This window comes from Primulina eburnea, chromosome 11 (genome assembly GCF_022965805.1).
Source record: "Primulina eburnea isolate SZY01 chromosome 11, ASM2296580v1, whole genome shotgun sequence".
Lineage (NCBI taxonomy): Eukaryota > Viridiplantae > Streptophyta > Magnoliopsida > Lamiales > Gesneriaceae > Primulina > Primulina eburnea.
This window is the reverse complement of record NC_133111.1, coordinates 78794-91885: the sequence shown is the minus strand read 5'-3', so window position 1 is coordinate 91885 and position 13092 is coordinate 78794. Positions and strand designations below refer to the sequence as shown.

Sequence of the window (13092 nt, the reverse complement as noted above, 5' to 3'; positions counted from 1 at the left end):
TAATCTCTAATGATAAATAAAAGACCAATCTCTCAAGATATCAAATATGGAGACATTCTTGAAATCTTCATGTGTGCCAATCCACAAAGCCATCGCTATCTTGATTCTTTCCCAGCATTGTTCTCGTGATTCGTTCTTGCCTTCAAAAAGTCTTCGGTTTCTTTCAAGCCATATGTACCAGCAGATGCATTGTACCACGACACGCCAAAAAGTTCTTCCTCTTGATCCTTTCTGCTGCCCCAAATCCATCGCAAATAAGTCTTTTGTTGTTGCCGGCTTAACCCACACCAACTGAAGATCTTCCAACGCCTTAGCCCACAAACCACTCGAAAATGAACAATGTATGAGCATATGATCTTGGCTTTCTGAGTCATTCCTACACAAAACACACCAATTCGGGCAAAAATTCATCGAGGGCCACTTTTTTTGCATCATATCCGAGGTTGGTAACTTCCACTGAGTAGCAATCCATGAGAACACCTTTATCTTTATCGGTACCGGAACCTTCCAAATGATGTGAAGAAAGGGATAAGGTGGAAAAAGTGTAAGTGGGAAAAACGACTCGAAGAATGATTTGATTGTAAAGACCCCAGATGAATCCCCCTGCCACACTCGATAATCCTGCATCCCCTCCACCAACCTAACACTCTCTATCAACCCTAATAACTCTGTCAACTGATTAAACTCCTCATCTCTCACTGCCCTCCTGAAATGAAAATCCCAAGATTGAGTTGAGAGTTGTTTGTCTATGCAATAGAAATGAGAAATTGGCATGTTGTGAACTGTGGACAATTGAAATAATGTAGGAAATAGCTCTTTGAAAGGAGACTCCCCCACCCACCTATCTTCCCAAAATCTAACCTTATCACCCCCCCTAACCCTTGTCGACACAAGTTGCTGAAAAGTCGGGTAAACTCGTGAAATAAACTTCCAAGGGCACTTAAACGTCACATTTCTTGCCAAACCCGCGTCCCAACCATTGTCTTGCATTCCATATAAACTCACAATAATTTTCTTCCAAAGAGTTCCATCTTCGGTGCAAAATCTCCACCACCACTTTCCCATCATGGTCTTATTTCGCAAGACAATATTTCCAATGCCCAACCCCCTTTTATCCTTCGGTTTGCACACATGTTTCCACGCCACCAAATGACTTTGAACATCTCCATCCGCTCCATCCCATAAGAAAGTTTTTGAAATCCTCTCAATCAACTTTGCAATGTGTTTTGGCATTCTAAAGAGGGACAAGTAATATATCGGAATAGAATTCAAAACCGACGATATCAAAGTCAATCTTCCTCCTCGCGACAAAAAAGATTTTTTCCAACTTGCCAATTTCTTGGACACCTTAGTCACAACCGGTTCCCAAAACGCAGCTTTCAACGGATTTCCCCCTAGGGGCATTCCCAAGTATGTAATAGGCCAACTCTCCTTTCCACATCCAACTTCTTGTGCCAACAACTCAACCTCACTTGTTTCACAATTGATACCCATCAATGCACTTTTTTCCAGATTTATTTTCAAGCCAGACATTAACCCAAAGGATCTCACGATTTGGACCAAAAATCTGATGTCCTCCTCGTTCCTTGCGAAGAATAGTGTGTCGTCCGCGAATTGGATGTGAGAGATCTCTATCTTGTCTCTACCAACCTCAATCCCCTTTATCATATTTGTTACTTTTGCCTTGTCAATCAATCTTCCCAAAACGTCCACAACCAAATTAAACAATAGCGGAGACAAAGGATCACCCTGTCGAAGACCTTTTGCGCCCTAATTTTTCCCCTTGGCCTCCCATTAATCATAACCGAGAATGAAACGTTCGACACACATCCTTTAATCCATTTTCTCCATGTTTCTCCGAACCCTTTTTTTCCAAGCACAAAATCGAGGAACTCCCAACTTACATTGTCATAAGCCTTTTCGAAGTCCACCTTAAATACCCATCCTCTCTTCTTCTTTCGCCTTCCTTCTTCTATCAACTCATTCGCTATAAGACCACAATCAAGTATCTGTCTTCCTTCTACAAAAGCATTTTGGGATTCCGAGATCGTATCCGATATAACATCTTTTAGCCTTGTAGTTAAGACTTTAGCTATAATCTTATACAGGCTCGTGGTTAGGCTAATCGGTCTCAAATCTTTAACTTGGATAGATTCACTTTTTTTCCTTATCAAACAAATATAAGTTTCATTGGTAACCCCATTTACGATTCCCGTGCGATGGAACTCTTCAAAAACTTTCATAATGTCTCCCTTGACTATATCCCAACATTCTTGGTAGAAGGCCAATGTAAATCCGTCTGCCCCTGGGCTCTTACCACCCTCACATTCGAACACCACTTTTTTTACTTCATTTTCTGTAAAAGCACTCTCTAATTCGCGGCTCATAAACTCATCAATGGGACACCACTCCACACCTTCAATCCCCCAACTTCTCTCATTTGGCTTTCCATACAACTCCTCGAAAAATCTCAAAATAATGGATACAATTTCATCTTCATCACTTGTGATCGATCCATCCTCCCTTTCCAATCTGTTTATGGTTGTCCTACTCCTCCTTTGATTTAGCAGTGAGTGGAAAAACTTTGAATTTTGATCTCCCTCTTTGACCCATTTGATCTTGGCCTTTTGATAATTGATTTGATTCTTTCGACACATTAAATCTTCCAGCATCATCTTGTTTTCCTTTCTCTCATTTGCTACCTCTTCCGTCCCCAATCCCTCACTCTCCATCTCATCCAACATGCTGATTTTTCGTTTCAACTCCCCCATTCTCATATCTATCATCCCGTAAACTTCCTCATTCCACCTCTTAATTTCCACCTTTATCGATCTTAATTTCATCATGAATTTATATCCCTCCCAACCTCGAACCGCTGCATTTTCCCACCACACCGCTGCCGAAGATTTGAAATTTTTGTCCCTCAACCATACATTTTCGAATCGGAACGGTGTCGGACCCCTCTTAATTTTTTCCATATCCAGAATGACTGGGAAGTGATCTGATGTGATTCGAGGCAAGATTGATTGCCTATAGAATGGATAAACCTCAGTCCAACCAGTCGTGAACATGAATCTATCCAATCTACAGCAAATCGGCATATCCCTTAAGTTCGACCACGTGAACTTTCCATTGAGTAACGGTGGATCACATAATGCAAGCTCTTGTATCAGTGAGTCGAAGTTCCTCATGCTTGAAGTTTGTGATTGACTGTTCATTTTCTCGCTCAAATTTCTAACCACATTGAAGTCACCCCCCAAACACCATCTCTCTCCACATAAAACCCTTAACCCGCCATTTCATCCCAGAAATTATTTCTCAGGCTCGGTCTACATGGCCCATAAACAGCCGTAAACCACCAATCAATGGACACATCCTTCTGAATTTTTATCGAAACCGAAAACTCCCCTATCAAGTTGTCCTTAACCGAGATGAATCTAGGATCCCACATAATCAAAATCCCTCCCGACCTACCCAATGCAGGTAGATTCACCCATTCCACAAACCTTGATTTCCATAAACTTGAAACGAATCTCCTATCAACTACGTCCCTCTTAATTTCCTGCAACACTATTAAATCTGGTTTTTCTTTAACAATGACGGCCCGAATCAACCCCCGACGTCTTGCTGAACCGCCTCCTCTGATATTCCATGACAGTATTTTCATTGCTTTGACCTTATCACCCTTGACTTTCATTGGATCTCTATTTCTCTTTCACTCCATCAGCCTGAATTCCATCTTGATTGTCCGAGAGATCCACTCTATCCACCCCCATCTTTATTAAACAAGCATTTTCAGTCTCCCACTCAATTTTTTTCCCTTCGAGTACTCCATCACCCACTTCTCCTACTTTCCCAGAATGGTGCCCTAAGAAGAGTCTCCCCGACAAACCCGACTTTTCAGCAGAATGCGTTGACCCCCCCCTCACTGAACTATGATACTCTCCCTCCACTCCCTCCCCCGAGACTGACACAAGAATTGAAGAGAAAGATTTTTGATTAAGAAAAACAGAAGGGGAATGGGTTAGGGTGTTTACCTTCCTCGGAGATAATGCAAAAAAATCACTTAAACCTTCGAGTTCAATTGAATGCGGAGAAGACTCATCTGAATTTATTGAAATATGACTGCTCCCATCGCTGATGTTGCCTTCTTCCTCTGACTTTTCATCCATTTCCTCATTTGATATTGTGTTATCCCATTTCCCATCTTCCGCCTCATGCATATGATTCCCATTCTCGATGACTTTAAGAGTTGGATCTCCTCGCTGTGTGTACTCGGCTGACTCTTTCTTTGACCTCAACAGCTTTCTCTGATAAACAAATTCAAATGTTCTCTCTATTGGGATGTTATATTCCTCTATGTTTTTGATTGTCCCTTTGAGAAATTCTTCCTTCTCTTTCGGCCTCAATTTCTTAAGAATCTTAACTTGCTTGCCTCGAAACAATGGATCTGAAAAGCAGCCTCTTTCTTCCGTATCATTTCCGGTGACCTCGGCATCATGTACTTTGAGAAGAGGTATGTTGGCCGAACCTCTTTTATGAGAATTATGCTCTGTCTCGTAGTATCCTTCTTTCATTGAATGATTCTGATGATTGAAGTTTCCCGAATCCATCTTCTTCTTGTCACCGTCCTGAACAATATAACTGCCATTTCCACCAGCTTTATTCGATGAACCCCAACCCGCCAACACTCTAGCACCACTGACTACCACTTGAGCATACGATCTTTTTTCATATGTTGCATAAGCGTGTAAATCGACAGAATCCACTAGCACTCGAATATCCATCATTCTTTTGTTGTTTGAATTTTCATAGTTCTGTTAATGAAACCACCTTCCAATCCCACCACTTTAATTTTTGCCGCTGACAAATCTTTAAGGTGCAATGTGTCATAACTGATGCTCAATAATCCCCCACATTTTTCTCCTATGCTTTGGAAAATTTCGGTTGTCCACAAATCCCAGGGTAACCCAAATAATCGCACCCAACTATTGCAGCATTCAAACACCTCTTCTTCACAATTGATTTGCGGCATCCATCTTTCAAAATATAAAGTAACTTGTTTCTCCATAAAGCATTTTTCCATTCGCAAGTAGAAATCAGCTTCCTCCTCGTTATGCGGCCACCACACTGCTTTATTTGCCTGAAATGGAAAGATTTGAATACCTCTCTGAACTGCCTTTCCAAGCGTGATTCGCACCAAATCCCATGAAGTATTCACACTTTCCTTTGTTATGATGAGTGATTTACTCCAGTCTTTAACCATGCATGGTAACTTTTGCTTCACCATATCATCTGCCTGGTTTCTCTGGTTGTCTTGATTGTACGCTGCCCATTTCCAACCCCATTCTCCACGCCCACTTGGAATGATAATGCGCTGCCTATTGCCGTTTCCTCCAAACTTAGTAATCTCGAGATAACTTCCTCGGCCATTGACGTATTTCTGCATGATAATCACCGATTGTCTGCCTCTGAACCTGTTAAACCCGTTGCAACGTTGAGGTCTGCTAATGTATTCTCCCAATTTCAGCAAGATCCACCCTAAGCTTTCCAAATCCACTTCCAGTACATACGTCGCATTTCTGGTTCTTTCCTTCAAGCACACAGATAGACCCGTCCTCCCCCTACTGATGATGAACAATTTCTGCTCTATTTTAGCCTCACATAAAGTCGTGAGATTGTTTCTTAGCATCCCTCTGTTCATGGCTGAAGAATCCCGAGAAGCTTTGCAATTTCGGTCCTAAATAAATTTAAAAAACGAGCCCGTCGGCTTTCCTCCGACGGCCGAGTTCCGGCGCCGGTCGGTACTAAAGGTGCAGTCGGTTGAAATTAGTACTTGAGGTCAATGGACGAAAGATGGGTAAGTCCGATTGAAATTTGGTGGAGACGTTTGAAAGGGGGAGAGAGCATTTTTAAAAAATTCTCTCACTAGGGTTAATTAAGGGAGAGAGAGGTTTACGACAGGGGGATCCATTATCACCGTTCTTGTTCAATATTGTAGTCGATGTGTTGGGGAGGATGGTGGACAAGGCAAGGGAAAATAATGAGGTCAGGGGACTCACAGTTGGGAAAGACGAAATCGAGATATCGCATTTACAGTTTGCGGATGATACTCTATTCTTTGCAAAATCAAGAGAGGATGTGAAGGCAATAGTGGACTTAATTCAGCTGTTTGGAAGCAGTTCAGGGCTGAAAATTAACTTGGGAAAAAGTGTGGTGTTGAGATTAAACTGTTTGGAAGAGGAAGTAGATGATATGGCATTTATTTGTGGGTGCAAAAAAGAAACGTGGCCAATTAAGTATCTTGGGCTACCATTGGGAGGAAACCCCACGAAACTGGAATTTTGGGAACCGGTACTTTCGAAAATGTATAACAAATTAGCAATCTGGAAAAAATCTTTCCTGTCAAGGGGAGGAAGACCCACGTTGATAAAATCTGTGATTTGTGCGATGCCATCGTATTTCATGTCATTGTTCATGGTGCCGACTACGGTGGCAAATAAAATGGAAAAAATGATGAGGGACTTCTTGTGGGATGGTGCTGACGGGAAGAACCATTCCCACGTGGTCGGATGGAAGCAAGCACGCAAACCTAAGGACAAAGGAGGGTTGAATGTGGAATGTGTGTCTCAGGAATAAGGCACTTCTTGGCAAGTGGTGGTGGAGAGGTTCTGTGGAAAGGGAGTCATTGTGGAAAAAAGTGATTAGGAGTATCTATGGGCTTCAGGATAACGGGTGGGATTTGGGTTTGGCGGAGAAGGGGACATTCAGAAGTCCTTGGAAGTGTATATGGTGGGCTGAAAGAAATAGGAAATCGACTTATTTGATGGATTTCAAAGGTGAGGAGGCGCGTTGGTTCAATCTCCGGCTCAAGGAATTTATTGGCGCACCAAACACAGGATCGGTTTCTCAACATTTCAGAGGAAAGAATGCAGTCTTCATTATACAGAGCATTGCTAACAAATGCGGAAGATTTCTAGAGTTGTCCAAATTTAACAAGAACGGCAGAAAACAGATTACCATTGTACCCAGTGGACTAAAAGCAGAAGGATGGATTAATATTTCAAGAGCATTGGACAAGTTGATGACAAGCTGGTACCGGAGGAGATCAAGCAACTTTCATCATGGTGTTGCCCAGCTGAAGCACAAAATAGTCCCTCAAGATAGCAGAATATTGACAAGGAAATCCGTCGGTGGAATGCCAAGTAATGCGGAAGTATTTGATAAGCAGCGGGTTCAGAAAAACTGGAACGACGCAATAGTAGTAACCAGAAGTAAAGTAAATGTTTCATGGCAGCGTATTGAAGGGGTTCTAGGGATTTCAACAGACAGAAAGGTCGAACTCTTTCCGTTCCAGGCTAATAAAGCTCTATGGTGGCCTTACGACGCGGATGAAGCTTCTTTCTACATTAACCTGAAAAAGGGCTTCTTTGACTTTGGTGTGACATTACTATTTGAAGGATGGTCAAAAGACATTGATACTCTGCACACGGTAGAAGCATGTTGTAATAGTTGGATTTCCATCCATGGACTACCTTGGGAGTTATGGTCCCCAGCAACATTCAATATCATTGGCGAACAATGCGGGGGTCTGTTCGCCATAAGCGATGAAACCTTACATTTTCGAGTACTCGATGCGGCAAAGATCAAGGTGAAAGGGAATGAAGGAGGGTTTATCCACACTAAGATGAAATTTACACTGCAAGGGAGTAATACAGAAATAAGAATTAAGGTGGATACTTTTGATTCTAATGGCTACGAGAAGTACGAGAAGCAGACTTACGCTCAAGCAGTAGTGAATGGAAAGAAAATCTTAGCGGGGTGGGGTAACAATAATATTTACATGACATTAGCAGGAGAGGTGGAATTCACAAGCACTCGCGACAAAGAAAAAGATGCTCAAGGAGCTCAATCTGTACAAGAAACATTTTTTTTTTGATAGGAAACATAATTATATTAAATTAAAATAAGTCTTACAGTAGCGGATAAGCAATCCGCAGAGTCAATTAAAAGATTACAATATTAAATCTCCAAAATCATAACAACACATATTTCCAATCTCTAACCAAATCCGATATATGAAGGCAAATTGGGGGATAAGATGGTAGAGGAACATGGTTTAAGATCTCCAACAGATCAGGAAATAGTTCCTAAAACAATTGCTGCAACAATGAAGCAATCAATCGAGGCAAAGGCATTCAAGATACTGAGGAACCTTGTTCCAAAAGACCCAAGCACATTCAGATGTTTTTCTATTGACTCATTGAATAGCAATCAAGCCGATGAACTTTACAGCAGAGAGGGATCAGACAGGAATATCAAAAATAGTAATAAGTTTGGGAAAACGTATTACAGAACAAGGATCAAAGAAGCTAAAGAGACTGCCGAAGGAAAAAATATTTGGTGGAATTCCGGAAAAGACATCCATGATAGGGGGATCTGTAGGAATACGGAAGTTGGTGATGCTGAAGATTCAGAGGAGATCGCACTTGAAGATTCACAAGATGATTTAACTGGAGAGGAATTTGATCCCTCGGATACTGGCAGCATGGGTTTCGACAGTTCGGAAGTTCCAGAAACAGATGAAGATGAGTCAATTGATTTGGACACATTGTTTTCATCACCAAAAGGTAAAAATAATTTCACAAGCTCCGTTTCACCAGAAAATCCAAAACCTTCGGTGGGACAGGTTCTTAAACACAATCATTCTACCTTTACAACCACTCTTTGTCTTTAACTGTTCTTTTACCATCTTCTTTCACATATTTGGGATTGTCTAGTGGTTTTATATGTGGGGGGCTAGGAAGAGTTGATGAAAAGCCGGGTAAAGGGACATGTATACTTACAAGGAATGTGGTGGAGGAAAAGCATGTTGAAACAGGGGAGGTGACGATACCTGACAGTGTTGTCAGGTGTGGACAAGGGGTTAAGATGTCGAAGGATCTCTTAAAGAAGGAAATGTATAGGTTACATAGTGGTATAAATTATGATAGAGGCTCAACTTCGAAGGGTTACAGCGCTTTCAAATGAAAATATTTTCTTGGAATATAAGAGGAGGAGAGGCTCTACGAAGAAGACAGTTGGTAAGGACAATTATCCGTAAAGAAAAACCAGATATTGTGATCCTTTTGTAAACAAAACTTGAGAAGGTGGATAGAAAATTAGTGGCAAATGTGTGGAAGTTAAGATTTGTTGACTGGGTCTGTCTACCATCAGTGGGAAGGTCGGGGGCGATTCTTGTGATTGGTACCGATTTGTTGTCGATTGGATAGATTTCTCTTCTCCAGGGGATGGTCGAATTTATTCCCTAATTTCAGACAAAATGTGCTATCGAGAATCACATCAGATCACTGCCGTATTGTGCTTGACGCAAAAATGCGCCGGGGGCCAGTTCCTTTCAGATTTGAAAATGTGTGGATGACACATTGACAATTCAAACAGCTAGTGAGTATTTGGTGGACCAAGGGTGGAAAGGTTACAAATTTATGCAAAAACTAAAGGTGATCAAGGCAGAGGTGTCCAAATGAAATAAAGATGTGTTCGGAGACGTGGGAGTGAGAATTAATGAGTTAAGTGACAAGATTAGGCGACAAGACAGGACTGAGGCAGATGGATTATGGTCGGAAGCATTAAACGATTATTCAATAAAGAGTGGAAAAACTGAGTTTTGATCCCCGTCTTTTAGCCACTTCAATTTCGCTTTTTGGCTCTCAATTTGTAGTTTTCAAATGGCCATAGTTTGCAAATCACATCGTGCCTCCCTTCTCTTCTCTTGTAAACTTTGGGACCAGATCCCCCCGCCTCTCTCATGTCCATCTGCTCAATTGAGTTTTCCAGCTCCGAAATTCTGAGATTTACATCTCCAAAGACCTCGACATTCCATTTTTTAACCTCATTTTTTATTTGTTTGAGTTACTCATGAACCTATATCCTTCCCACCCATGAGAATTGCTATTCCACCATGCCGCGACCGAATCTTTAAAGAGTTTGGTATGGGTAGTTTCAAGATCATTGCCCTAGCTTTTTGAAGCAGATTGATAAGGGCATATTTTTGCACGTATATTACCCAATTAATAAGCATGAATCGTGTTAGTTTCGAACGGAATTATGCATTTTTGGGTTGTTTTGAACGTCAATACAGGAAGGGGAAAAATGATGTACATGCATCAACATCGATTCGAAAAAAAAGACGGAAGAGTGCGCGCACCAGCGCCAGTTCACACGCAGCAGCGCGCGCAAGGCCGAAGCAAAAAAACATCCAGAATTATGAGCGTGGTGGAACCGGTTCTCGAGCACCAGCACGCATGAGGCGTGCAGAAGTACAACTCCAGTGTACACATGTGTATAAAAAGGAAGAAAACCCGTAGAACATGACACAGAGCCACAAGGACATAAAAGGGGCAAGAACAACACATAATAACAGCAACGGAAGAAACTCGAAGACGATGACCACATCATCTGGGGACGGAGTCTCGTGTTTAGATTTAAGTGTTCTTTTCTGCTCTCCCAACAATCTCTTAGATATTTTGGCGATGTCGAAAAACATGAAATTGTTTTGTCGTTTTTCTGTTAAATCTAGAGGACGACGTAGCTTGATCAAATCTTTATTTATGAATTGTTGACTGTTATATGCGAAACTCTCCTTGTTTTATTCATATTTTCTGAAGTTTATTGCTTTCAATTACTTGATCACTAATTGGGGATTGTCATATTTATTTGAGATCCATCACTCGGGAGAGGGGATTTTGATTAGGACCAGAAGAAAATATATCGTTGGTGTTTATAGAGCTCGAGAGGCCTATAACACCACTGAACTCATTAAAAGAATTGTAGTACTATCGAAGTTATTTAATGTTTGCATTTCAATCGGGATATTAAATTCGAAGTTAGATAATTAATATCACTTGGGAAAGGGAGTAAGGAAATTCGAGAATTCTGGATATTAAACGGTGGAATTTTGTAATATAAAAGTCGATGATAAGTCAATACAGTATAGACCAAGTGAAATCACATCTCTAGATTCTTTGTCTCATTGATTTAAAAGCTTTGTGTGCTTGAATTAGTTTTTTTTATGAGTAATCACGAAATTTACTTTAATATCTAAATAGAGGTGGACTATTTTAACTACGGTAGTTAATATAGTATTAAATTACACTCCCTATGGGAACGATATATGTACTCAACCAAGTACTAAACCTTGACACCGTACACTTGTGGATAGCAAATATTGCAACACAGATCGTGGACGCGATCTGGGTAAGAGGGGTAGAATTATTTTGACAGTAATAGTACACTGTATTTGTTGTGGTTGTAGCGGAATAGACGGATTTTTAATGCTTTAGAAGATTCGGCTGAAGATGTATGGGAAAAGATTAAGATTCATTAATCTAGTTGGATACGGAAGCATGCAAATTCTAACAACTCGATTTCAGAGCTAGTGAGAAATGGAGTTTTATTTGTGTTTGAGTTGTCAAGAATTTTTCTTGTTTTTTCCTGTTGTGCGGATCTCTAGTCAGTCTTTGTAATTTGTGTTTCTGTTTAGTGGATATATTATAGCTTCTTATCAAAAATATATATATAACTCGTCAATTTCGAGACTTCCAACCTATACTTTCTATCTGCTCATATATATACATAGATATTAAAAAAAATATATAGAACTCATCAATTTCGAGACTTCCAACCTATACTTAGTTATAGTTATATATATATATATATATATATATATATATATATATATAACTAAGCCCGAGCCCATAAGAGATTGGGCTAGTGTCAACAACACATGGAAAAAGACCACCAATTCATAATGCATATCAGAGCAGCAAGTGAGAAGGCTAGTTTGTCAGGCATAGCCGCATAGATCAAGGGAATAAAATGAGGGGTTAGGGTTGTCGTGAGGCATACCAGAATTTTGTTACGTAAGATCTAGCTTAGCTAGGGAAAGAGGGAATACTTCTCAAGTGGAGTAGGAAGGGCATATTTTTGGATAGCTTGCTTCCCTTGATTCAGAGGTCTTGCTTCTGTGTTTCCTGGAATTGTGTTATACATTGTTGCAACATCAGCATTCTTTTTCTAAGCTAAACCGATAGTGCTATTCACAGTGCCATGGCAGCATCAGAAACGCAATAACTACGCTTTTTACCACGCATGTGATTCTTTATCCAACGGAGTCCTGGTCTTTTTTCCCATTAGTGTCTGGTGGTATTGGGGGTGGGTGGAAGGAGGCTATTGCAGCTTAACTAAGTTAACCAATAGTTAATCGAGTTTATAGATAACAAGTTTTCATCAACGAGATGAGAAAATGCAGATGATCTTCAGAACTCTCATTATATTTGAAGGATGAATCGTAACAACATTAATCAAAACGATGAAATGTTTAAAGCATAACATAGCATCAAGCATGAGAAGGAAATGATACTTGTCAACCTGTGCTGAATTTGTGGTATGGATGATCTTTAACACTTAAATGTTTCTGAAGCTGCACAGACAAACAACTCAAAAGGATTAATTTTAATCACTACAGATGATTTCTGATGGCGAAGATAGGTAATATATGCTCACAATAAATAAGATACAATCGGTTCCTCAAGATAAAGAAAAGTACTTATTCTAATAGCTTATTATTCATTTTGTTCCTCACCGCTTGTGTTTTCGGTCTTAATTTCTAAAGAAAATTTAAATTTACATTTGATTTGAGTTGCAGTTCCACTAGCTTAAAGTCTAAAGCATTTAATTTGCAGAATATCAACAAAAAGAATAATGAAGTTAACTTAAAAAGGCTAGATCAGTAATACTTTCTTACAAGACAAAGGCAACCTCCTGATTATGCGCAGAACAAAATTTGCAATAAAATAAAGCACAAGGTATCCTCCCCGGAAAATCTTCTCCATCAGAAGAATGTTCTGATTGCCTCTCAAATAAGAATGGTAAACCTAGATATTTTCCCTTTGGCAGTTATCTAAGAAATTAGAACCATAATGGAGAAAAGAAATTCTACATCTGCAGAGGGAAAGAAGCACGAGAATTCAAGTAATCAAGTGATTATAGGGGTTGATAAATAGGCTAGTTTACACGCAAACATTAAAAAAA

The 13092-nt window shown here is 40.2% G+C and overlaps 1 protein-coding gene across 1 annotated transcript in view; it reads right to left on the bottom strand.

The window, feature by feature from the left end:
- Positions 1-13092, bottom strand: part of LOC140804152 (insulin-degrading enzyme-like 1, peroxisomal) — a 55426-nt gene that overhangs the window by 40329 nt on the left and 2005 nt on the right. The window contains exon 7 of the mRNA XM_073159986.1: positions 12430-12481. Within this exon, the coding sequence (XP_073016087.1) occupies positions 12430-12481 (52 nt within the window). The remainder of the gene's footprint in view (positions 1-12429; positions 12482-13092) is intronic.